Consider the following 27,040-nt stretch of genomic DNA (forward strand, 5'->3'; position numbering starts at 1 on the left):
CCCACTTGGGGCCCTGTGTTGACAGCTCAGAGCCTGGAGCCTGCTTCAGATTCTGTTTCCCTCTCTCTCTGCCCCTCTCCCACTTGTGCTTGTTCTCTCTCTCTCTTTCAAAAAATAAACATTAAAAATGTTTTAAAGCATTTAATTCCTTACAATTGCTAGTGGGGAAGGTGGTTCTAAAATGAACTTCTTTAAAAATGTAAACAGTATGAACTTCTAAATAATGATCTTATACTTCCTTAAGTCTTCTGAAACAAGGAAAATAAAATATTGTGAAACCTTTGCTTTTAAAAATGTATTCACTTTGGAATGTAGCTAAAAAATTAGATGATAGTCTCTAAGTTTAATTGAAATTAAGTATGTTTTTTGTTCACATTGTTCTTGTAGGACTCAGTTCAACATTTGAATACAGGGAATTGTATATTCCATCTGCACTGAGGATCTATACTTATCTTTAAGACTAAAGAATACTTTAGGTTAAGAACCAGACAACAACAGTAAACAAATGAATAATTTTGTAACTGAATTGAACATACGCCATGTGTATGATATAAACATCACAGTGTTGTTTTTTTTTTTAATTTTTCTTCACTGTTGACAAAAAACACTAAATACTGGAAAAATTAATCCAACAAATGAAATGAGGGGCGCCTGGGTGGCTCGGTTGGTTAAGCGTCCGACTTCGGCTCAGGTCATGATCTCGCGGTCCGTGAGTTCGAGCCCCGCGTCGGGCTCTGGGCTGATGGCTCAGAGCCTGGAGCCTGCTTCCAATTCTGTGTCTCCCTCTCTCTCTGCCCCTCCCCTGTTCATGCTCTGTCTCTCTCTGTCTCAAAAATAAATAAAAAATTTTAAAAAAAATGAAATGAGTTGATGTAACCACGTGCTTTACAAAGAGTTCAAAATGGCTGACCTATGCCCTATCCTTTGTTGCAGTATACTTGATTGCACACAGGAGATACTTATTTTCATCTTACGATTGTAGGTATACAAACAAAGACATTTGACTTGTCTGGAATCAGGATTCCAAAGGAGAGTCTAGATTTCTGACCCTAAGAGTTAGTGAAAAGAGGCACCAAATATTGATGTATGTTTATAGTTTAAGTCGGATGGGTCCACAATGCTCCCCCTGATTTCTTTTTGAAAGCCAAGTAGGCTTAATGAACAATAGCATGTGGTTTAGTAAGCTTATAAAACATATTGGCAAATTGAAAGTGAATCACTAAAAAAATTGAGAAAATACCAGTCTGCTTGTTAAAATGAGTACGTTTCTTATGAATAAAAGTTTTCTTTTTCTGGACCAATAAAAAGCAGTCTAAAAAAGCATGACACAAATGAATTTTCTGTCAGTACCCTGGAAAGAAGACCAGAAAATTTTTTGGCCTTGCCCGGACATAACTGCATAATGAATCAATTTTGACATGTGATCCACACACATTTCAGAATTAGATTGCCAGCTCATAAAGTTGCCAGGTTTTCCTGCTTAATAGATAGATGCATAAGTTTGGACCTAATTTTATCTAAGCAAAAAGTATTGTTTTAGAAATAAGGCACAAATTAAAACAAGTGCTGTTTCAAAATTTACCCCAAATAGATGATCTAATCAGTCTGATCATGACAGCCAATAACATGATGTGAGTTTGTTACAATGTCTATTTTGCTGTGGCTCTTGCGTTTAATTTTCTTGGGAACGGAAGTGCTCAGCCATATGTAGACTTGGCTATGATTTCCTAAACTTAAGTTAAAAATGCTAGCTACTGCATGCAGTATCTTGTGAATAAGGAGGAGCTTTTATTGTAAAATCCAAAATAGGAAACTTGAAACTCAAAGTTTTTCTTTACCCTGTCTTCAAAACATATCTATATATTTGTCTCTAATCCATTTGCCTGTAGAGTCAGGGATATTCCTTTAGAAATACACGTTCACTTTAACATTTTAAAATATTTAGCTAATACAAACTGCTAAAATACACAGAAAGCATTAGAACATATTTTAAAAAGGTAAAATAAATCACTCCCAATGGCACCAAGCGTAGAGATTTGCATTTCTGGATATGTAATGTATTTAAAATTGTATCATAACTGTTGATAATGTTTTATATCACGTGAATTTCTCCACATATGTATTTTTGAGACACAATTTTAATGAATTCACATTATTTTATGTTATGAATAGTACATTATTTAAACTTCCCCCACTTTTTGCACATTAACATATTTTACAATTGTTCATGGTGACTTAAATGATTGTAAGTATCTTGCTTTATGAAACTTAGTTTTCATCTCTGATAATATGAAATATTTCCTTGACAAGGAATATGTTGTCCCAAAGGCTATGAAGCATTTTATGACTCTTGTTAACTCTTACTAGCTTACTTCTCAGAGAGTTCATACTAGTTCGTACTTCTACCTGTAGGTTAAGCAACATTTCAAGATCTTTGGGGCATTATTCAATATTTTAAAAGTAATAATAATAATAATAGTAATAGCAATATTTGGTAACTGGAAAAAATGCTATCTCAGTGTCATTTTAATTTGTTTGATACCCACTAAAATCTAACAGTTTATAGGTTTATTAATTAATTATATCTGCATTTTTTAATTTTGTCTGCTCATATATTTGCCTTTATTGATTTGGAAGAATTCTCTGTGTTTGGAATATATCATTATATTTGTTTGACGCATTTTAGCAGCTCCCAATAGCTTAACATTTGTAATTTTCAATTCGCTAAACATTTTTCTATACAAGTTTTGAATGTTAGGTGATCAAAGCTGTAAGTATTTCCTTATGATTTCTTTTGTTTGTGTATAGAAAGGCCCCTCCCATCTGGCAATAAAGTAAACATTCATTTATATTTTTTCCTATAGTTTTTGTGCATCTTTTTTTATCAGTCATTTTAATCCACTTGGACTTTATTTTGACGTATGTATGAAGTGTGATTTGACTTTTTTTCCCCAAATAACCAGTGTTCCCAATATTGGTTGAACTTTATACTTTCCTTATGTGACGGTGATGTTTTCCCTTGTCATGGGTTAAACTGGTATCTATACTGAGTCCAGTTTTAGTGCTACATGCTTTGTTCCATTGATCTGCCCGTCAGTTTACCTTTTAGTAACTGGCTAACCAAGCCCCCGTTATTTCACTCTTTTTCCAGACCTTCTTATCTAGTACTATTCTACATTAAGATTTCTACGTAAACTTTAGAATAATTTTGCCAACTGAAAACATCCCATTGAAATCTGACCTATTCGTTGATATGGAAAGAACTGATATTTTAGTGTTCCCATTTAAGGGTAGGGGTGGGTCTTTTTATTTATTCACATTTTCTTGTATATTAATAATAGTTTGTATTTTGTTTATTTGTGCACTTATTGATGTTTTATGATTTTCACAGTAAATGTTAATGGAATCCCTTTCTATCCTCTAATTGGTTGTTTTAGTGCACCAGTTGCCCGGAACTTCCCAAGTGATCCTAATCGTAGAGCTACACAACAGACACCTTTTCTGCACTCCTGATTTCAGGGAAAGTGCATAGATATAATGCTTTCCAACAGAAACATTAGTTAGGTTGGTAAATAATGGGACACTATTATAATATGGATAATATAACGGTATAATAACATAATAATACATAATATATATCATATAATAATATATAACGAATAATAATGAATGGAACATTATTTTTGTAATTTGTTGAATTCCATGTTTTCTACCCATTTTCATCGGCTTCACAGATTTTGCTCTCTCCCCACTCTTTTTTTTTTTTTTAACGTTTTATTTATTTTTGAGACAGAGAGAGACAGAGCATGAATGGGGGAGGGGCAGAGAGAGAGGGAGACACAGAATCGGAAGCAGGCTCCAGGCTCTGAGCCATCAGCCCAGAGCCCGATGCGGGGCTTGAACTCACGGACCGTGAGATCGTGACCTGAGCCGAAGTCGGCCGCCCAACTGACTGAGCCACCCAGGCGCCCCTCTCCCCACTCTTAATACTATTTTTTGCTCTTCTTCTAATAGTTGTTTTACACATGTTGCTATTTCTATTTCTGCTGCCATTATCATGATTTTACCAACAATTAGGCTTTCTCTGGCAGTAGAATAAATTCACTCTTACATTATAGCAATGAATTTGTGCCATTTTAGTGTTATCTGGTGTTGAAGAAGGTTGATGGGGGGAAATGTGGTAGTCTCCTACAGACTTTATGTTATATGTGAAGCTCACACTAGCTTAATGGGAACTTTTCATTCCTCATATCATTTAAGCCTAAGGAATAAATTTTCTGAAGTTAAATCAACTTTTAATTTTAATATCCAATAGCAGTGAATTCTTTAAGTGAACTCTTACGATGCTATGAAATCATATTTGTTGAGAGGGTACCAGCGATTTGTCATTACGTGGAAAAAGTGGGGCGCCCAATAATGAAATAGTGTGATTCAATTTGTGTAAAGTGTAAATTTTCTATATTTGCATAATGGTAAAGAATGGTTACATTTAGGAGACAAGATTATAGATTATTTTTACAATTATTTATGCTTATCTTTATTTTTTCTATCTTACCTGAAACAGGAATGTATTATTGCCCGTGTGATGAAGGTCAAAATTATTAAAATGTTTTTAACAGAAAATACCTCAACTTTAGGAATATAGACAAATCACATTAGGTTAAACTCATCTAAGTATAAGAAGAAACACTGGCTACTTTTCCACGACAAGCCTGCGAATATTTTCTTTCATTGAAAAGTTTTGAATAGGTTTGGTAGACATATTGTCAATATACAAATCCTCTCTGTGAAAGCATACACCATCCTCAGTGTTAAGAGACAATAAAAATCTAACTGCTCACCTCCAGACTCTTACTCCTGTGAGGAATATGTATTTAATTGGATGTCTATTAAAACAAGCATATGGAGGGGTGCCTGGGGTGACTCAGTTGGTTAAGCGTCCGACTTCAGCTCAGGTCATGATCTCGCGGTCCGTGAGTTTGAGCCCCGCGTCAGGCTCTGGGCTGATGGCTCAGAGCCTGGAGCCTGCTTCCGATTCTGTGTCTCCCTCTCTCTCTGCCCCTCCCCCGCTCATGCTCTGTCTCTCTCTGTCTCAAAAATAAATAAACGTTAAAAAAATTTTTAAAAAAACAAGCATATGGAAGAAATAGCTCCCTTTCTTCTTTTACATTATCAATATGTTTAGTATTTCCATCTCCTTTGAGAATTTACCATTTGATTTTTTTTTGTTCATATGGTGCCTCAGGTATCTACATTTTTCATCTTTTTGACTTTATCCTTAAATAAAGAGGTCACCTGGACTCTAGAAACATCTCTTTCCATCTCTTTAACAATATGATTTCGTGTGCCATCCTATTTGGCAATAAATTGCAATTTAACTTTTGAGACTGTAAAAAGTACTTTTATTGTTAAGCCTTTGCAGAGGAGAGAAACCAATGAAACTCTTCTTCTAACACTAGAAAGCAGCTGAAATAGAAAAACAAGTAACTTAGGGGGGAAGTAATATGCATGTGTTTTTAAAAGCAGTATGTTTTTAGGGAGTCTGGTTACATCTGAAGTGATTAACAGTAAATATAATGTTTGCATTGTAACTATCTTAAGCCTATTTTCTGAATTATCATAATTAACTAAATTATGTTTCACAAATGTGTCTGCATATATACCAAGTAAAAATTTATATTCCAGATAGGTAACTACAAGCTATATTATGACACAGTTTGACAGCAAACTAATTCTTCACATACAATGATGGGAATTTCCATAGAAAAAAGTCTGCCATGTGTGGTCTTATAGACTCTATATTATACTCGTGGGCAGATTGACTTCTACCTGGAAACTTTGCCTTAGCTAGCTAAACAAGGTTTTGGGTGAGATCACTTGGGTCGTAAACTCAGCTTTCTTATCAACCCGAAGAAGCCATTTGCAATAGAGCATCGGCACAAATAAAGGACTTTCCATAGCCAGGTGATATGCTCACAGGTGTTCTTCAGTCAAAAGCTGATTCTCTGCTTACAAGAACTCATATTTCTGATTTAATTTGTTTGTTCTCTGAGAGAGGTCTTTTATTACTTTATTTTCAATAAGAAATGGTTATGACTGCTATAACTATCAACTTGTTTTCCCCCTGCCACTTCAGTCTTCTGCGTGTCTGACAGCCAAAGGGTGTAGTGGATGATTACTGCTCTGACGACACTAGGTTGTCCCTAGGGGTTTCCAAGTCCTTCTGCAAGTGGCCACCAGCTACTTACCTTTCTTCACCTGCCTACCCCCAACCTCTTTCACGTCAATTCAATTTGTTTATCTACTTATTTAATATTCTTCTTTAACATTTAAAAAATATACTAAATATATGCAATACTTTTTGATCAATTCAACAGACCATCTCCTTTCATTTTGCAAAAGAAATTGAGGTAAGAGGAGACAGTGGGATGAGAACAAAAAGTGTGAAAATTGATGTGAGCCTTGTATCATGGTGGGCTGTCACCAAGAATCAGTCCCCAGTGTCCTATATGCAGGTCACAGGAGAGCCCAAGTGGCATTTCAAACCTTTGGTACCACAATTTGCCACTTCTTAGTGCACATGTTTTTCCTCCACTTGGAACATTTCTGATCTTTCTCCCCAAGTCTTTCATTGCCAAGGTGATACTCAAGGGCTTTAAAAATTCATCTCTAATTCTGTTCCTTCTTCTCTGCCTTTCCAGATTTCTGTCATCAGCTAACTCCCTTTTCTCCTCTGCTGAAGTTCTTTGGTGAAATATGCAAGTATCATTTACCCTGGGAAAGTCTGCTTTGAGAAACCTGGTTTTAGAATCCTAGTCTTCAAACATTATCTGTGATTATTTTCTACCTGAAGCTTCTTTTTCAGAGAACCAGTCTATTTCTTCTCCCTGTCATATGTTTGGCCACTTTATAGCATTAAAGTGTGTGTGTGTGTGTGTGTGTGTGTGTGTGTGTGTGTGTGGTCAGAGTGCTGCTGCTAGATTATATAGTAGGATGCAGGTGAAATTATTAATCAACATGAAGCAGAGACTTTCTTTAGGGTAAGGGCAAACTCAGAGGCATTTTTATAACTCAAAATATTTATAATATTTTTAGTAGGAAACGAACACCCAGATTTTTTGTTCTTGTTTAAAAAAAAATAAACTTGAACAACAACAACAAAATGCTAAGTCAATCTGTATCTTCCATCTGGTAGACTTTCATTTTCATCATCTGAATGTAAGGAAAAATAAAGGGCACACACACACACACACACACACACACACACGTTTACATATTTACATATCTTTAGGTGCTCAACATAGGTAAAGATGGAATATGTTGAAACAAACATTTCAGGTTGCCTGAAATTTCTCCTAATTTTGGTATCAGGGTAAAAGTCCACTTTATGAAGAATATTTTTTTCAGAACAAATAGAGTAGCCTTAAAAATTTAGTAATATATATTTTCTTCTATATTGCACATACAATTCATTCCTGAAATTTCTTTCTTAGTTTTTTCACTACAAAACAGTCATGCCAATACAGACCTGGCAAATACTTTTAAATTGAAAGAAACAAAATGTAAAAATGAAAGAAACTGAAATTCACATAAATATAAAAAAACATTCTATATTTCATGATTTTAATTTATTTAAAAATGTGTAAGCATTTTGATAGATTCATTTCATATAGGATTTACTGGTCTTCAAAGTATATAATACAACAACAAAAAAGTGAACCTAGCTTCTTTTTTCTTGTTCATTGAAGCTATCACATCTCATCTATCAGACCTCTAAGCAGAATTTTAAAAGTGGGGTACTCTCTCACGCCCAAGGACTATGTAATTAGCATATGAATGTGTAACGGATTGTTTGAAGTAACAATTAGGGGAACAATACATAAAGGAACTGAAGAGAGCTACCAACACCTGGGAATCCTGTATTGAATAAAGCTTTCTTAATGTAAGTAATTAAAAACGAAGGACAAATGGTCATTGTGTAGTGATAAAGCCCTACAAGGAAAGCTAAAATCTGCTGATACTTTGCTGTCATCTTTTAGACTGAATCATTAAAACAAACACTTACTGTTTTATTTATTTCAATGGATTACTGGTTAAATGTAGGTTTTGATTTTTTGAAATCTTAAAAATGCATTCATATGTCAAAAATGTCTTATTTTTAAAATATTTATATTTGAAACATGTAATAAATGACAATACATCTTTCCCTTATGGCCAGTGTAAAATTTCAGAGGAAAAAATTTAACTGATTGCCAGGTCAAATCTGGTATAATCAATTCTCTATAATTTAATTGTCCAAATAATTTCTTCAGGTTAATTTCTAGACTACTGTTTTATTCTGTTCCTCTTTAAAGCATACATTCTATAGGGGTCTTTCTCGGGCAAAACACCTTAAGAGAGTAACCAATAACTCAAGATTGTTTGGGACCCTTGATATTGGGGAAGTTTCTGGAGTAGGAGACAGGAGCCATGCATTATTGTTTCCATTTTTGCCACTTACCACCTGTGCAAATCATTTACATTTTTTTGTGAATAAAGTACCTTATCTCCAGGAATTATTATTTCTTTTGTAAACTGTTAAAGTCTCAGTCAAATGACCTCTGAGGCCCATTCTAACATCTAACTGTATATATTCCTTGATCATGAAGAAACACTTGTTCTCAGAACTTAACCTTAAATGACTACAATTTTATTGGACAACTGTATTTGAAAAATAAATTATGAACCTAATATTTACTTTTTAAGTGGTAAAACAAACATATGCATGAATATTAATACTTCTACTTATAATGGCCAAAAAGAATAAACAACCCAAGTATCCTTCAGTTGATGAATGGATAAATAAAATGGGGTATATCCATTGTCAAAACAAAAATTTTACAGGACAAAGTTAAACGAGTAAGGAAGACTTTAGTCAAGGCTCTTGCAGTGGAGAGAGGCCAGAACCAAGTCAGAACCCAACTTGATGAAATAGAAGGGAAAAGGTTTTTTAATGGCTGATGTTGAGCCCCCAGTGGAACAGCAGAGCAGGATATTAGCAGGAAGCCATAAGCCGTTTTGCTTGCCAGCTGGCTTTATCCAAAGGAAAAATAAACTCATATCTTCATGACAGGAGGTAGTTTTTGCACCTTGGAGCAAGGCACCTCACCAAAGTTAAGCTCCTACCCTTTCATAGAAACTGGGTGATAAGGCCCTATTTCCTTTCAGAGAGATGGTTCCCAGGGCACCTTTGTGGCTCAGTTGGTTAGCATCTTGATTTTGGCTCAGGTCATGATCTCACCGTTCATGAGATGGATCTCTGCCCTGACAATGCAGAGCCAATTTGGGATCCTCTCTCACCTCGCTCTCTCTCTGCCCCTCCTTCACTCTTTTCTTTCAAAACTAAATAAAAAAAAAAAAAAACCAAAAAACAAAAGAGATGGTTCCATGTCCTTGAGTAGTACATTCTTGGTTGTAAAATTGGCAGGTGGCTATTAAAAAAAGATTTACATCTCAAAGGGGCAGAGAAGGAATTTACAGTTACAAAGTTTTCTAAACTAAATGCTCTAAGAAAAATAGGATCGGGGCCTAGAGTCAGGAAGAAACCTGTCCAAAGTTTAATCAAGCTGAAGGGAACTTTAAGGCCATCTGGTCACCACACAATGGAGTACTATTAGGCAATAAGAAAGAATGAAGTACTGATAAATGCTACAACACGGATGAACCTTGAGAACATTAATTATGCTAAATTTAAGAAGCTAGTCACAGGGTGCCTGGGTGGTTCTGTCTGTTGAGCCACCGACTCTTGATTGCGGCTCAGGTCATGCGTGATCCCAGGTTCCTGGAATGAGCCCCGCATTGGGCTCTCTCTGCGCTGAGTGTGGAGCCTGATTGACATTCCATGACCACCCCCCTGCCCCCGCCCTGCCACCTCTCTCTCTCCGCCCCCTGCCCCTCCTCCGTCTCAAATAAACAAACAAACAAACAAACACACAAAAAGAAGCCAGTCACAAAAGGCTGTATTGTGTGGTTTTGTTTATATGAAATGTCTAGAATATCTAAAGCCATAGAAACAAATTAGATAGTGGTTGCCTAGACCTGTGGGATACGAGGGTGGAATTGGGGGTGTCAGCCGAAGGTTATAGAGGTTCTAATGGGGATGATGAAGATGTTCTAAAATCGTGGTGATGGTTGCACAACTCTGAATACACTGAAAACCACAAAATTGTATACAATGGGTGCATTGTGTGATGTATAAGTTATACTTCAATATAGCTGCTATAAAAATATATATGTGCTGAAATGTGCTATGTGGCCAATAGAATATTTACCTATGTTTATGGACAATAAAAGTTTTAAAACAAATACAAAACCCTTATTTCTTAAAAGTAAGTTTGGGTTTTGAATAATCTATAGATTCAGAATATGTATTTCTGATAGCAAACCTGATTTTTACCTTTTATGAACTAGTCTAAGTAGTTATTAATTACCATGGTGTATTAATCAGAGAGTATATATAACATGGACAAGAGGAAAATAATTTCTTCAGTGCCCTTAGATATTTGCATTCCTGAAATTGAGAATTGTCAATAAAGAGAAAACAACTGTGTAGCAAGAAAAAGAAGAAATAGGGTTCTTTTCCCAAATGGTGAGAAAGATTATAGCATACCTATATGTATGGTATGTGTGCATATATATATAGCATATATATATATTTTTTTTTGAGTGCAAGCATGGCTCCTGGCAAAATTATGAATTATGCAGAGTGACACCTTGGCTTCCACCCATTTTCTTTTCTATACCTCTTGCCACATGTTCTTGATCTATAATTACTCTCTCTGAGTCATGAGGCATCCACTTTTATGATGCCTAAACTTCCTACTGTATTACCTCACTCGGGCATCTAGGTTTTTCCAAGAGACAAAGTCATGGACAGGGTCAAACACAGCCTTTTTTCCAGCCAACATACATACATTTAAATTCTCATTTACTCAAGGCAGCTACTTTCATTTTTCGGCAGAAAGGAAGCAAATTTTGAAAACATGATAACCTCTGGATCTCCCAGATGCATTGATGGACCAGACTTGGTTTGTAAACCTGAAAGTATCTCTAATCAACAGGATCTTAGATATTAGACTAAGGGAATAGTAAGAAAAATTTGGAGATAGGACAAACTATTCTCTCTGATCCATCTTTCTTTGGGATGAACACCTCTAGGTTGCTCCTGCTTTACCCAGAATGCTTGCTTTGTTGCTGCCTGAACTTCAGCATTTTTTAAATGTGCCCCCTAAAATTTATGCTAACTACTAGAACAGGAACAACAGAGACTATAATTATGGAGGTCAGAATTGAGAGGAATCATTGGGAAGGTGCCATGGAAGGATTAATTGAGGACCATCTATGGGATAAAAGATTTGGGCATCTGATATATTTTCATTTGGACCACATATTTTTCTACACATTGATCAACTGATTTTTCTTGGTTGTAGATTGGGCTTATGGATACTACAGACAACAAAGGAAACTTGTTGAAGAGATTGGCTGGTCCTATACAGGTAAACATTTCATTATGTAATGAGATTCAACAGAAAATTCTGTTGTTTTTGTATCTGTTTTCATATGTAAAAGAAAACTTTGTAATTCAACACGTCATTTTTACTTAGCTTCATGGATTAATTAATAAAAATGTATCATAGGCAAAATGATTTCTGGTAGACCTTCCGGTAGAAAATTTGGTAGCGTAGAGCATATTGGTATCAGACACAGCTGGATTTGAATCCCAAGTCGACACCAGTTACATACTTCCTTGGGAAACATACATAACCTACCTGAGGCTCAGTTTTTTTCATCTGTGAAATGGAGGATTGTTCAGAGCATTAAATAAAATCAATGAAGTTGACACAGTGCCTCTTTATAAATACAAAGCTCTCAATAAATGTTAGTTGCCATTGCTATTATGATTACAGTAGTGATTGTTTTCATTCATTTAATAAATATTGATGGGATTCTTGCTCTCAGAAGGGGCTTCCTTCTAAATTATTGTGCTGAATGAATTGGAATCAGGGTCTAAAATGAATTTTGTATGATTTCCAGGCTTGGTTTAGACCATCATGAATATCTGAAGTTGGCTTAAAATGGTTACAATCATGAGTTATGACCAGAAACTCTAGAGGAGAGAAGTTCTAGGCCTGACGACAAGAGCCTGAGTAGAATCTAGATGGCCCACGACAGGCCTGGTGACCATCTGATACAGAACTGGGTGTTCGAATTGCACAATCTTTAGAAATACGATTGGGTGATAAGATGTGATAGCATTACAAGGACTTTAATGTGAGCCTAGCCAACTTGGACATTATTTTATAGATGAAGGGCAGCAGAACAATGGATTTACTAGATAGGCATGCATTTGTTTTCTTTTTTTATTCCTGCATTCACTGTGGAAAATTTAGCAAATATGTTAAAGCACCAAAAAAAGAATATAAAAATCAGTCTTTACTCACTCCAGGAATATTCACTTAAAAAAAAAAAAAAGGTACATTCCTTTCAGACCAGTTTTTATTATATTATTTTTGTGTATTTTATACCTAGAATTATACATCCAATGTACTCTAGAAATTATTTTTGAACATTTCTTCATTTCAGTGATGATTCCTAATGATCATGGTACTTAATGTATACCTAACATTCCATTATATATAAATGTTATTATATTTTTGACGATCTATTATTTTTGGATATTTAAGCTACTATAAACAATGACAAATGGATGAATAGACGGATAGTTTGTATCATTTGTACTTTTCATACATTTTCTTTCTATCATTTCTTTATTAGAGAATTCTTGATAGGCAATTACTAAGCAGAAAAAAATAAATGCTGTAAACACTCTTGATACTATGGTTTAATTGCATTCCAGAAAGATTACACTATTTGTAGTGTAAGTGATAACCCTACTAATACTACCCAGGATTTAATGATTGTCATTTTGAAAATCTTCACCATTTGATAGGTTAAAAATGACACTTTGTTTTAATTTGTTCTGTTTGATTACCCCCGAAGTGGTAAATTTCATATATTTTTATATATAATATAAATAACAGTTATGTAAATATAATATATATTCACATTATATACACTTTGCAACCTTGTATCTGACACCTGTAACCCATTTTGTATTTCTTTTTCTACAAAATCAAAATCCTAGTACTTTATAAAAGTTACAACTGATTTTTGCCCCCCTTCTATTATACAAAACATGTTAGTTAAGATTATAAATGCTTGGGGTACTTCCATAGCCATGGAAGAGGGCATCACAATGGGCAGCTCTCTGGTTCTCTTGGAAATTATTTGCTGGGGTCACTATCTGGGCATCCTCCATTCTCCCCAAACCTGGAATTAGAAAATGGAGGACCGACAGCTTGGAAAGCAAGGGGGTTACAGTTCTCACCCAGGCAAGGGCCTCTGTATGGAGTGGTAATGGTGGGCATTTTTCAGCAGCCCAGGGTCTTTGAGCAGCTGGATGTGCCTCACCAGGTCAAAAGAAGACAGCAGTTTTACCAGTGGGTTTAGGCAGATGTTACTGGGCATGTCCTATTACCTCAGGAGGAAGTGCTTCATTTTAACAGGCTAATTGTGTATAGACATGGTGCTTATAGAGCAGCCAGGATTTCATTGATGGGTCTATGCATAAACAATGCACAATTTTTTGATTTATAATCAAGGTCATTATCCTACCTATAACTTAAGTCCTGTTGGCTTTTGCTCCTAAAGGATCGAACAGGTGGACTCCTTAAGTAGTGTTATTTGCTTGGGGGGTGGTGGGGAATGGAGGAGGATGATAGGTCTCAAGAGGGGATATTCCAGAGTTGAGGTGAGGCTATAAACTTTAATTAGAGTTTTAAAGAATGGATTGCTCTACTTGCATTGGTGCTTCTCATTGGTTTGAAAAATTATCTGTTCCTAGAATATTTGAAGATCCTAGAAAGAGACTAGAAAGAGCTGTAGATGAGGACATTTTACAACTGCTTAGCTCAAACTGAGTGTGGATTAATTATGCTCTATGAATTCTTGGGGTGTCACAACGAAAACAAAAACAAATGAAAGCCATTATCCAAAAGAACATGTCTCTCCCAAGTAGAGCACACTGAAGCCAAGCATTTAAAATGTCAATTTTTCACTGTAAAGTTTATTATGTCTTTTTATTTTAAATACAAGTAGTTAAAACTTGGTAGTGTTTTCCCTTTCTATCCTTATTATTCTACCTGGAATCTGAAAAACCATACTGTGTAAAATTTCAGTATAAGTTAGTTTTAAGATTCTTAAATGTAACTAATCTTATGAATGGCCTGGGTAAATTGGTTCTGACTACATTTTGGTCCTAGTTTTGTTCATAACAGCTTATATGTTTCTGTTCCATCTGTTTTGTCACTTAAATTTGTCAGGTTAGGTGCAATCTCAGAAGGAAGGACTTGCCCTTGAACATTTGTACATATAGAATTCTATTAGTAAAAATTACTAAGAAAATTGTAACATGCCGGTAAGAGAGTGCCTAGCTTTACTGTAAGCCATTTAAAAATTGCCATACGGCAAGTATCAAACATTATCAAAATGTAATCATTACAGCTAAGGTTGTTTATGAAGGATTACACAATTATGTGAAGACACAATACAAATCCCTGTTGGCTATCAGATGGGTAGAGAAATAGAGGGTGGGAGGGGAGGAGAAGGTAGTCCTCTTGCAGTTGTGTTTTTTTTACATAGATTAAAAACAACTTTTCCATTCAGGATGTATGCTATAATTATGCTGGGAAATGACAGGGTTGGTAAATACAGCTGACAATCCCATTTTTAAAGTTATTATAAGAAGGTGAGCAAGGTTTGTTTGCCACTGTGCTATAAAAGAGTGAATGGTAAATCTGGGAATGTCAGCACTAAAATCTTCTTCTTTCCATAGTGGCTGTATTTAAGGATTTCAGAAAATGAATTTCCTTTTTTCTATTAACCTCAAGTTTTCTATGACAATGCCTAAAAAAAAGAGAGTTCAGTGAAAATAAATGAGTCATTTGGTTTTCTTTTGATATCATGAACACACAGCCCTCAATTACATGAGATGTTAAGATTTTGCTTCTGTTTGTGAACAAACTAATGGTTGCCAGAGAGGAGAGGGGTAGGAGGATGGGCAAAATGGGGAAGGGGAGTGGGAGAAACAGGCTTCCAGTTATGGATGAAGAAGTCACAGGGCTGAAAGATGCAGCATGGGGAATACAATCAACGATTTGTAATAGCGTTACATGGTGACAGGTGGTAGCTACACACTTGTGGTGAGCATAGCATAATGTATATAATCGTGGGATCACTATGTTATACACCTGACTAAGGAAATATTGTGTGTCAGCTGTTCTCAAAGAAAACACATTTTCCTTCTGTTTGTGTTCTTAGACCTTTGCAACTTGAAGCAGTAAGATCACCAGAAATGGATGGATTTCATTCTTAGAAGTAGTCACAATTGAAATATAATCTTTATTTCCTGGACTTTAAAGAATATTCTGTTGCTTCCTTTTATCATACTTTAAAGGAACTTGAAATTGAAAATTTTATATTGATACATCTCAAGTGTTCTTAAACCTAGACACCTTTAAAGCTTTAGCTGAAGAGTTGCATTGGATAAAAGCAAGAAAGGCCACACAAGGGTCACTATTAGACACTTGGCTGAATACACCACAGTGAAAGAGGCTTTAAACACTGAATTTGTTGTTTCCTTAAATATAATATTCTGTCTAAATAGCATTTCCATTCCAAGAAATATGTCGACTAGAAGATACTACTTATGGAAAACAAAAGAGCCATAATATAAGGTGGTGTATAATGTGGTTAGATGTTTGGCATTTATTTTTAGACATAGTAGGGTTTTAGCATTTTCTTCTCTTAACCTAGACGAAAGTAGGCCAAATGTAACCTGAAGGGAAATTTGAATCCGTGTAGAGTAGCGGCTGATTTCTGGCTCGTCCAGGCCGTTCTTTACTTCTAGAATCTGAAATATCTTTTTAACATACTATATTTTCTTTTTTGTTTCATCACTGCTTATATTAAACAGACTGTTCATGTCTCATTTCCAACTTAGGAATGAAAAAGCAAGTTCCAGAACTCCATGCATAGCATTATAGCATTTCTACAAAAAATTATATGTTTATACACGAATAGAAGGTCTGGAAAGAGACACATCCGTGGTGACCGTTGAGGAATGGGACTATGGAAGGCCATAGGAGCCAGGAGACTTTCACATCTTAGTGTGTACTGTTTGGATTGTGCTTTTTTTTTTTTATATAACTTTGTTGAAATCAATGTCTTCAACTTATTTTAGTTTTAGCTAAGAAGGCAGGGTGTCTGGACAAGAACCACAGTCTTGTGTTTTCAACAGTCAGAATGTAGGGTCTCTGCTTGGCTGAGTTGAGGCAGAGGGTGTCACAGACAACCAACCGTAGCATCAGGCTTTCTGGACATCACTGACAGGTAGACAGGTCAGGCTGCTTCACTGCTCTGTATTTCAGTTTTCTTACCAGTAAAAAGTTTTTAATAATGTCATGCTTAACTGTACATAGATTGAATACATGTTTCCCATTGTCATAGGAAATCTCACTGAGCAAGTATACTACAAATCCAAGTGATGATGATTTGACAGTGTCTTAACTTGAACCTAAACAGATTAAACAAGTCTGGGTGTATCTGATAATGTCACAAGAGGATTTCGGAGTTGATTGGCTTGAATGCGTGTTACAGACAGGTGTTTCCTATCATCTGCATATTTTTAAAAGTTTAAGATTTATATGCTAGGTAAACTTTCCTTATACTAAATGTGTAAGTAGAGTATTCCTCACTCCAAAAAATGAATAGAGTTCAGTTAAATGATCTAAAATTCAGAATTAATTTATATACAACTATCACTTAGTATACAATTGAAAAAATAGACATGGATGCAGAATAGTGTCACAATTAAATAATCGTTGCTAAATTTATCTAATAGTACAACCGTATACTAATGAGTATTCCCTGGTGACTACAGTTGAAATTGCATAGATTCTGTGGTGCAGACTCATAACTGCTCCCTGCTGACAGTGTCTACAGTCTTGAAAGAGAGTATTGGGGTGCCTGCGTGGCTCAGTCTGTTAAGCATCTGACTCTTGGTTTTGGCTCAGGTCATGATCTCACGGTTCATGGGTTCGAGCCCTGCATCATGCTCTGCACTGACAGCATGGAGTCTGTGTGGGATTTTCTCTCTCGCCCTCTCTCTCTGCCCCACTCCTGCTCATACTCTCTCTCTCCGAAAAAAAAAAAAACAAAACAAAACTTAAAAAATATTTTAAAAAGAGAGAGAGTATTACATCGTTATTAAAAAAAAATCTGAGATTAAGCTATAGTTTGTGCTATCACACAAAGTTCACTTAAATGTTTTCAACTTTTAGGCAAAATACCATTACAAGTATTTTAACTTGACCTATGTCATCCTCCTATTTTATGAATCAGTAAAGGCAAAGTGCAAGACTTACTTAGTTTCCTATTTTTTTGTCTATGGTAATTCCAACTGTTTAAACCAAGGATTTTCAAAGAACAAAAAGATAAAAAGTATGTAAATGACTCATTTCTTATACTCAGAAGGATTTTATATTAAATGAACTATATCTTTATGACTGAAGCACAGAATTACAGAAATTATTTTGAAATCTATTCAGATATGTTTAGAACTCACTGATTTTATTTCCTTTTCCATTGAATATATATATGTATCTGTATGGCTGTCTCTCTTTCCTGCTACCTATGAATACCAAGTTTCTGCTTTAACCATGCACTGTGTTTTGTTCAAGTAAGAGACCCCGGAACGAGGCCAGGGCTGGGACTTTTCCTGGCTGAAATGCAGAGAATTTTAGAGGTCCTTTGTGGCCTCTGACACGCCAGCCTGCAAAGTGTTGTAGACTGTGCAAGGAACTTCTTAACTGTTACAGAATATTCTGGGACATTTTTTTTCTTAAATGTTTATTTATTTTTGAGAGAGACAGAAAGCACAAGTGGGAAAAAGGGCAGAGAGAGGGAGACACAGAATCCAAAGCAGGCTCCAGGCTCTGAGCTGTCAGGGCAAAGCCTGACACGGGACTTGAACCCACGAACTGTGAGATCATGACCTGAGCCAGAGCTGGATGCTCAACCGACTGAGCCACCCTGGCACCCCAATTCTGAGACACTTTTAACAGCTATTCAGATTCATTCCTCAAACTGTATAAGCCTAAGATTCCATGAAAAGGGAAGGGAACTTGAAACCAATTTAGAGTTAGGGTTCAAAACAGTGTCTGATAACCTAGGGAAGGTGGGCCAAATGGAAGCCAGAACCTAAAGAGAGGCAATAGGGAGCCCCTGAGAAGCAATTGTGACTGAAAAGAAAGCTGGCAGCAGAAGCTGGGTGCAGAGCAGTATCAGTGAGAGCAGGTTCCGGGTTCCCTGGGATGCTCCTGGCTGCTTTGCTGGGCCACTCCCTACCCAGAGCCTCCCTGCTTCTTAAATGCCTGCAGGCTGGAAACAAAGAGCCCATGCAACTCCATTGCGGGGCTCCTTCACAAAGAGCAAGAAATGAGAAGAGGAAAACCCCAGGGGTTCCAAGGCAGGCAGTGTGGTAGACCAGGCATCCAGTTCAGTCAAGCAGCCGCCATGGCCAGGGTGGTGATTGGTGGTCTAGACAAGGAGCGGCAACTTTGGACTTAAAATCAGAATCTTGTCCATACGGGCTAAACTTTATTCCCTTAGGGGATGCTGTTGGGTTCTCTAATTTAACAGAATAACTTTTTTTGACAAATGGGATAAAGAGGAGACCTTACCCAGGCTGAGGACACCAAGTGTGATTTGACTCTAGATGCCTTTCTGATCAGTTTCCCCCATGATGACATCTATGAAGTGTAGAAATCTGAGCCATTACCTTAATGAGTATCCTAAGTGCCAATTTGGTATTTTCCCCCAAAATGAAAACCACTGCATTTATTTCTCATTATGAAGTAATACATGATCAATTAAGAAAATAGCATATATATGTAATTTTTATATATAAATATACATTGACTTATACATAAATATTTAAAGTACATGGGGCGCCTGGGTGGCGCAGTCGGTTAAGCGTCCGACTTCAGCCAGGTCATGATCTCGCGGTCCGTGAGTTCGAGCCCCGCGTCAGGCTCTGGGCTGATGGCTCGGAGCCTGGAGCCTGTTTCTGATTCTGTGTCTCCCTCTCTCTCTGCCCCTCCCCTGTTCATGCTCTGTCTCTCTCTGTCCCAAAAATAAATAAAAAGTTGAAAAAAAAAAATTTAAAGTACAACTGTGTGGCTCAGTTGGTTGAGCATTCAACTTTTGATTTCAGCTCAGGTCATGATTCCAGGGTCTGGGGATAGAGCCCAGGCTCTGGGCTCTGAGCTGAGCATGGAGTCTGCTTAAGATTCTCTCTCTCTCTCTCTCTCTCTCCCCCTCTTGCAATCTCTCTCTAAACTACACACACACACACACACACAATATAAATATAACAAATATATTTAAAAATACTTATATTTATAAATATATTTGTATAAATACACAAATATTTAAATTTAATTTAAATAAATATATATTTTAGATAGGTGGGATTTCATCCTCCAGATATAACTGCTATTAATGTCCTCTGTTGGGGAAATATAATTAAAAACAAAATCTCCCAACCCAGAAATCCTTTTTATAAAGATAGTAGAGAAAGAAAACAGTTTTATTATTGAATAAGCATTAAACCAGAATATGATACACATCAAGACAGTCTACTAGGAGGTTGCAGAAACAAAAAGGAATCTCATCCCCTTATATAGCCAAGCAGATACAACCCATTACATGCATGTTTTCAAGACAATCAATGACTAGTCTTCAATTAAAGACTTGATAGCAAGTTTGGTCACATGTAGTTCGTCCTGATTTTATCTGGTAATTGGAGTGACTACATGTGTTAGTTTATTATTGGCTGTCTCAGGAGGAAAAGCAAACCTCATATCCCTATGATAGGAGGTAGCTTTGCAACTTGGAACCAGGCATCCACCAAAATTAGGCTCCTACCTTCCCATAGAAATTAAGCATAGAGGTGTTATCTTCCTGGACCTTTACACTTCATCAAATATGGCTCCCAGATTTTTGAGAAAGACATTCCCAGATCATAAAGCTGACAAAGACTTACCAAGTTTTCGGAAGAATTTATGTATATTTCAAGGAGAGGCTAAAGTACTTCTTACGGTGACATTTTCTAAAGTTAACACTCTAAGGAAAGGAGGGGGAGAAGTCTCTTCCTGATATTCAGTAAGAATTGTCTTTTATTTATTTTTTAAGTTTATTTATTTATTTTGAGAGAGAGTGAGCATGAGTGGGGCAATGGCAGAGGTAGAAAGGGAGAGAGAGAATCTCAAGTGGGTTCCACACTGTCAGAGCCCAGTGCAGGGCTGGAACCCATGAACCATGAAATCATGACCTGAGCCGAAATCAACAGTTGGACGCCCAACTGACTGAACCACCCGGGTGCCCTGAATTGTTTCTTATTTTTAATGTCTATTTGTCTTTCCTAATTTCCCCTTCTGACATTGTATGACCTCTTACTATATATACTGCTCTGTGATCTACTTTCATTTCAGTAATAGTTTGTGAGTATTTTTCTAATAATGTAACCAAGTAACTAAGAACTAAGAACTAAGAACTAAGAACTAAGTAACAGAGAACAAGGCTTCTACTAGAGCAAAGCTTTATGTTTTTCATTGTATCTCCATGCCTAAAGTAGAGCTTCACACAGAGATCCCAATAAATAGTCGTTTTTACCCTACTTCTTTCAGCCTCATTGGGACACAGAATTAATTTCACCTGGGAGGAATAGCATACCATAATTTTAGGGAACCAAACCCAAATCTTTCTTGCAACTAATAGGGATACACAAAAACATCGTGGTGTGGGTTCAGAGCAAATTCTAGTATATGAGAAGCAGCTATAAATTGTAATTAACGGAAAACAGCAAAGGCTTTACTTTGAAGCCCTCTGCTTCCTGGAAATGGAAGCAATAGCAGAGTCACCCAGAATGAGCATCAGAGCAAATCCAGAAGTTGGCATGTGCTAAACTAGATTATCTCTACACTGGGAATGACTAATGTAGCTTTTTATACGTGTGGTTCCTGTCCTCTCATGTTTTAATGAGCATCCCTAGGAAGGAAGAGCTGCTTGTAGTAATTTTGTATAGGTAACATATAGTCTTTCTTTTTCAAAACCCCAGAAGTTTGTTCTTGAAGATCAGTTACATTTATGCATATAATACCCTCCCATATCCTTGAGAAGACTTTTAGCTTCAGTTGATCTGTGTTAGAATATGAAGTGGTTGATTTCTTGCCTCCTACCTGAATGTTTTGAGATCATTTAGTTTAATTAACTAATACTTATATTAGTATACAACATGAGCCGGTCCTGTGCCAGGCTCCGGGGATGCAGTGAAGAATGAAAGCAATCACAACAAGCATGGTGACAGTAACAATTACAAAGTATGATAAATGTCCAGTAGTAGATTGTGGTGACACAAGGTCTAGGGACTCCTACATAGCTTCAGGGGTTCAAGGACAGCTTCCCAAAGAAAGGTATTTTAAATTGAGATCAAACATAAGTAGGAACTAAGCCAACATGGGTAAAAGATTATTCTAGGTAAAGGGGACAGCTTTGTTAACCTGTGTGATTGAGAAGTCTTGCATATTCTTCTGCCTTTGGGACAGAAAACTAGGGATGTGTTGAGACAAAATTCTTAGAACTAATTCTGATTTAGCTGGTATTCTTGGGTTGTCCAAAATTCTGGGTAATAAAATTTGCACCATATTTTGACTGACAAAGACTTATATTTTTAGTTATTGACTTATTTGTATTAAGGAATATGAGGCAGGGTATTATATCAACATTTTAGTTAATAAACTGAAGAAGAGGGACCAGTGAGAGAGACCAAAAGAAGACAAATATGAGTAGGGGTGCCTCGGTGACTCAGTGAGTTAAGCATCCGACTCTTGATTTCACCTCAGGTCATGATCTCCTCATTCGTGAGATCAAACCCCACATCATACTGCGCCGATAGCGTGGGGCCTGCTTGGGATTCTCTCTCTCCCTCTCTGTTTGCCCCTCCCCCCCTCAAAATAAATAAATAAGGTTTAAAAAAAAAAGAGAGAGAGAGAGACAAGTATGAGGAAGGGGAGGTTTTATAGGATCCAAGTGAGAGTTTCAAGAAGATAGGACTAATCAACACTGTCACATGACTTTGCAGGGAGTTCTCAGTGACAAGATTATGGAACTGGCCATATTCTAAGGAAGCACATTTCAGTGGGGGTTCTTATGCTAGTATGTCTGATGGGGGACAAGCTCTGGGGTTGGACTATCTAAATGCTTGGTTTCAAATCTGGACTCCATAGACTTTGCTTCTTTTCAGTTTTCCCATCTGCAAAAAGAGATAATAATAGTACCCACCTCAAAGGGGGCATCAGTGATTAAATGAGTTCATATATACAAAACACTTAGAATGGTACCTGGTACATACAAAGTGCTCAATAAAGATATGAAAGTCAGACAAATCTTCTGCAATATTCAGAAACTTGTTTTATACCAGGTGTATATCCATCACACTGCTATCTTTGTAAAGGACAGCTGTGCTGATATTACTTTCCTGTTTAAATCTCTTTAGTTGCTCCCTGTCACCTACAGAATGAAAGATGGACTCTTTAGTGTAGCATACAGTGACTCTCATGATCTGGTTCCAGCCCATACATCCATCCCCCATAATTTTCTTATCCTTTGCCTGTTGCCATACTAGCCTTTTAACAGCAGGGCTCTCTGATTCTAATTCTTCCTCACTGTTTTGCCTGAATACTAACCCCCATAATTCCTTCCAAAAGCGAAGCCTTCCTGATTCCTCCTGCCCCCAGGCCAGTGAGGATCCCTCACTTTCACATACTATCCCTGTTCCCCCTCTTAGGGACACATAACACAGGGACACGGCGTGTGGGATGTGGTCAGTAAGTGTTTATGGCATGAATAAACAAAGCTGAGAAGACAGTGTTTTCATTTTACAAGTGGAAAAACAGAGATGAAGTCACTTACTTGCCCAGAATCACAAATCAAGCAGAAGCCTGGAAACTTGAGCCTGAGTTTTGACTTCCACTGCTCTTGCCTGAGAATCCCCTGCCACATCTGATTGCTTTGTTTCAGGGATGTGACTGATAACCTAGGCATAAAGCTGTTAGATCTTTGAGTTTTTGTGTAGATATTAAAAAATGCTGGCTCCCAAGCCCTTGTGTTTGATATGGTCTCTTTTTGTTTTATGCAAGTGTCTTTTTTTTTAATTAATTTATTTTGAGAGAGAGAGAAATTGTGCATGCACAAACGGGCACATGAGTGGAGGCAGGGCAGAGAGAGAAAGGGAGAGAGAGAGTCCCAAGCAGCATCCATCCTCGGTACAGAGCGCGATGCAGGGCTCAGTCTCACGATGGTGAGATCATGACCTGAGCTGAAATCAACCAACTGAGCCACTCAGGCACCCCTGCCTGTAGACACATTTTAAGGAATGTATTAGGAGCGGCCACTTCTAAAAAGGGGAATTGCAGATGCCTTTTACTGCATCTCTTTGCTCCTCTGTATCTTCTAGCTTATCTACACTAAACACATTTGTTTTGTAATTGCGTTGGAGAAAAGGGAGCTTAAATGTTTATTTAATATAACATAAACCTATTTAAATTACTTTTATTCTCCAGGGGATCAACAAGTTGGTTTACCATCACAGAACGACTTCTGTCCCTTTGTATTTTCTCACTCTGTAAAGGTCTAATGTGTTATGGATCTGAGGGGCCTATATCTGGACCTGTTTCAACATGACTGTAGCAGGTGAACGTCTTTACTGACTAATAAGGTCAGAAGTACTGTATTAGTCATCTTTATCCTTAAAGGGTAGGTAATAAATTACAATGTGGAAATAGATAATATTCTCTAAAAAAATGGTCATATCATGGTACATTTGCATTTCACCCGGACTTCACCTGGCCAGGATACCACTGAGGGCACTTAAAGCACCACACAACTTGATTTTCTTCTCTGCTATGACACATTGTACTCACTTCACATTCATTTCACAATCTCCACAATCTGGGATCATTATCCCAGTTCAGTGAGAATCAATTTCTCATAGTTGATTGTCTGAATCACTGCCAGCTCAGTCACATTTTCTACATCATTTACCAGAAAGTATAGTTTTTTTAAAAAGTCGGAACAATTATGCAGGTAACCTGTAGCCTTGATATGCCCTCCAAATGTGCTTCAGAACAGTCACCCACCCCTGGAGCCCAAATTCTTCTCCACATCCAGTGACAGTGTTGCTGACCTGTAGATCAAAGGATTCCCCACCCCAGTGCACCATTTTCTAAGTGAGTCTGTATTGACATGCTAGAGTTCATTCTCTTTTGAAAGGAGAACAGTTCAGTTAATCTGTAGAGAACAGCCTCTATTGTTTTCTTTTAGCAGAATAATTACATCTCTAATTTCTATGGAGATAACAAAGAAAGAACACATCCCAGTTTGGGATATGTTTATGTGGTTTCAGAGTAGATTAAAGGAGAAGTTTCTATGGCTTTTAGTTATGATCTTTTATCCCCAAACGTGCATGAATCGGTAAATTATAATAACTCTTCTACTCCTTCCATTCATGGTAATTGCTTGTTCATGTTTAAGTATAAGAAAGAAGGCTTGATTTAAAATCTAAGTCCTATTGACATGTTTTTATGCCATCAACGTTTGTAAAAGTAAATTGAGTAGAAAATTAAGTCCTGGCATATGATGCAAATTCCTCTAATCTGTCTGTCTTTGTTTAATCATTTATGAGTCATCGCTGCAAGATGTTTATATAGATTAGATACCACAGAGATCTAAGGAACTATATTTATTTAATCCTAATTAATATTTGGCCTTAAGTAGATTTATCACACCACTTTTCAATTTCCTAATTTTAAGCAATTACATAGCAAGCAGCTGTTGGCCGGATAAATGTTAAACTTTGCCAGATATATAGAAGTTTCTCACCATATTTGGACTGCATTAGGATAGATTACAAGACATGTTAAAATTCTTACACCTTTGAAAGATTGTATGTTGTAGATTATCATTAAAAAATTATGTTTCCTAGCGTTAAGATTCATGCTAAGTTATCACAGATAGTTCTTTAGTGTATGTTTGGTCCTAGTATGTGAACATAGGTCAAGTAAAAATAACTTTTTGTAACAATCTATGTGAAAATGCTATACATTTAAATAACACTTAAAAAAATAAAATACTGGATTAGTAAGGAATCCCATTTTCTTAATTGGAGTGCTCCAAAACTTTTACATTCTGCTCCTTTTTTGAAAATAAAATTACCAAAGGAACAGTTACAATGGTAAAGAATAAAGAGAACATTAAATATAGGCCCTCTGGAACCTGTAACAGTGGTTTTAAACTTTAGTGTGCCTCAGAATTACCTGGAGAGCTTACTAAAATAAGATTGCTAGGTCTGACTTCCAGGATTTCTGACTCAGTAAACCTGAGGTGGAGGCTACACATTGGATATCTAACAAATTCTCAGGTGGTCTTGCTGCCACTGGTCTGGGAAATCTTATACTGTGGTATCCAGAATCTAGATCGGTCTCTCCTTATATTGCTTCAGTTTGTGGGATGAATGAATGAATGAATGAATGAATGATAGAGTCAAAAAGAGAGCATATTCATGAATAGATTAATATATGTGAAAGTGCTTGAGTTCTCCAGCTATGATACATTAATATGAAATAATGTTACAGCTTCCATTTAGTATATAATAACGTTATATGATAACGCAATTTTCAATTTTCGCTATTTTGGAAACCCTCTGTCTGTATCAGCAGAGGGGGAGGTAATTGAACAATTGCTAATACAGCTTACATTAATTTGCTCAGCTAGACAGGGGCCTCTTTCCTGACATAGGGAAGTTCCTTGGCTAGGTAGGTCCAGTGGGAATCCCTTACTTGTGAGCCTGGCTGCAAGCTATCTTTATCTTGAATTATTCTAGACACATTTATCTCTAGCAATTTCCAAGGAATATTTTTTTTGGTAACCTTTTTAAAATCACTTTTTATTGACCTGCCTTCTAAAGCTCCTGGGTCCTGGTGATAACAAGATTGTGTTATCAGTTCCTCTGTTCTTCCTTCCTGTCTCTTTTCTTCTTTCCAAAGTCTGGTGTTACAGTCCTTCTAAACTCTCTTCTTAATAATGATTTTCTCCACTTTTTTTTTGGGGGGGGGGATGTTGGTAATATAAATTAGTGCTACCTTCAGAACTTATAAAATAGGATAGAAATATTTCTGGACTTCTTTTTAGTAAAGGTTGTTATTCATTCCTTTCTGTAGCAGCTGTTTGGAGTTAAGTAACTCAGGTTAGTTGCCCACTTTTCAAGCCACTTAGTGTCAACTCCACAGGAGAAATTATTTTACTGCTACACATACAAATTATATTTTCCATCTTTGGGCTGTATTTTTCTTGGAATTTAGTCTCTCACCCTGGGGAATATTTTTGAAAATTTTAATAGTTGTCCATAGAAATTGAGAAAAAAATCTAAAACATCTGTCAGATCTCATTATTCTAGCACAGAACTTGTTTGGAAATCTTACAGTGGATGATAGAGCCTGAACTTGTTGGGTAATAATTTCATTTATTCATTTATTCATTCAACACATTTTAATTGAGCATTTCCTATCTGGCAGCAAAAAACAAAAAAGACTAAGTACAAACATGTACAGGTAAAGGAAATGACTCATGGTGACTTATTAAACTCTACTGCATAAGGATGCCATCCTATTCATGAATGTTGAGTACAGTCATTTTAGTCTTTCAGGCTGTGGAGAGATTCCAGAATTTTAGAACTTGAAACCATTGCTACAAGTAAATAAACAACTACAGAATTTCTAAAGTCAATATATCATCTTTTTTAAGGTAAATATTTTTTATAATGTTC

The 27,040-nt window shown here is 36.5% G+C and overlaps 1 protein-coding gene across 1 annotated transcript in view; it reads left to right on the plus strand.

The window, feature by feature from the left end:
* PTPRZ1 (protein tyrosine phosphatase receptor type Z1) overlaps positions 1-27,040 on the plus strand; it is a 165,730-nt gene that overhangs the window by 26,189 nt on the left and 112,501 nt on the right. The window contains exon 3 of the mRNA XM_047095241.1: positions 11,469-11,534. Coding sequence (XP_046951197.1) covers positions 11,469-11,534 — 66 coding nt within the window. The remainder of the gene's footprint in view (positions 1-11,468; positions 11,535-27,040) is intronic.

This window comes from Lynx rufus, unplaced genomic scaffold (assembly GCF_022079265.1).
Source record: "Lynx rufus isolate CCGP_SWC_20201006 ecotype Redwood Valley unplaced genomic scaffold, mLynRuf1.p SCAF_4, whole genome shotgun sequence".
NCBI classification, from domain to species: Eukaryota; Metazoa; Chordata; class Mammalia; order Carnivora; family Felidae; genus Lynx; species Lynx rufus.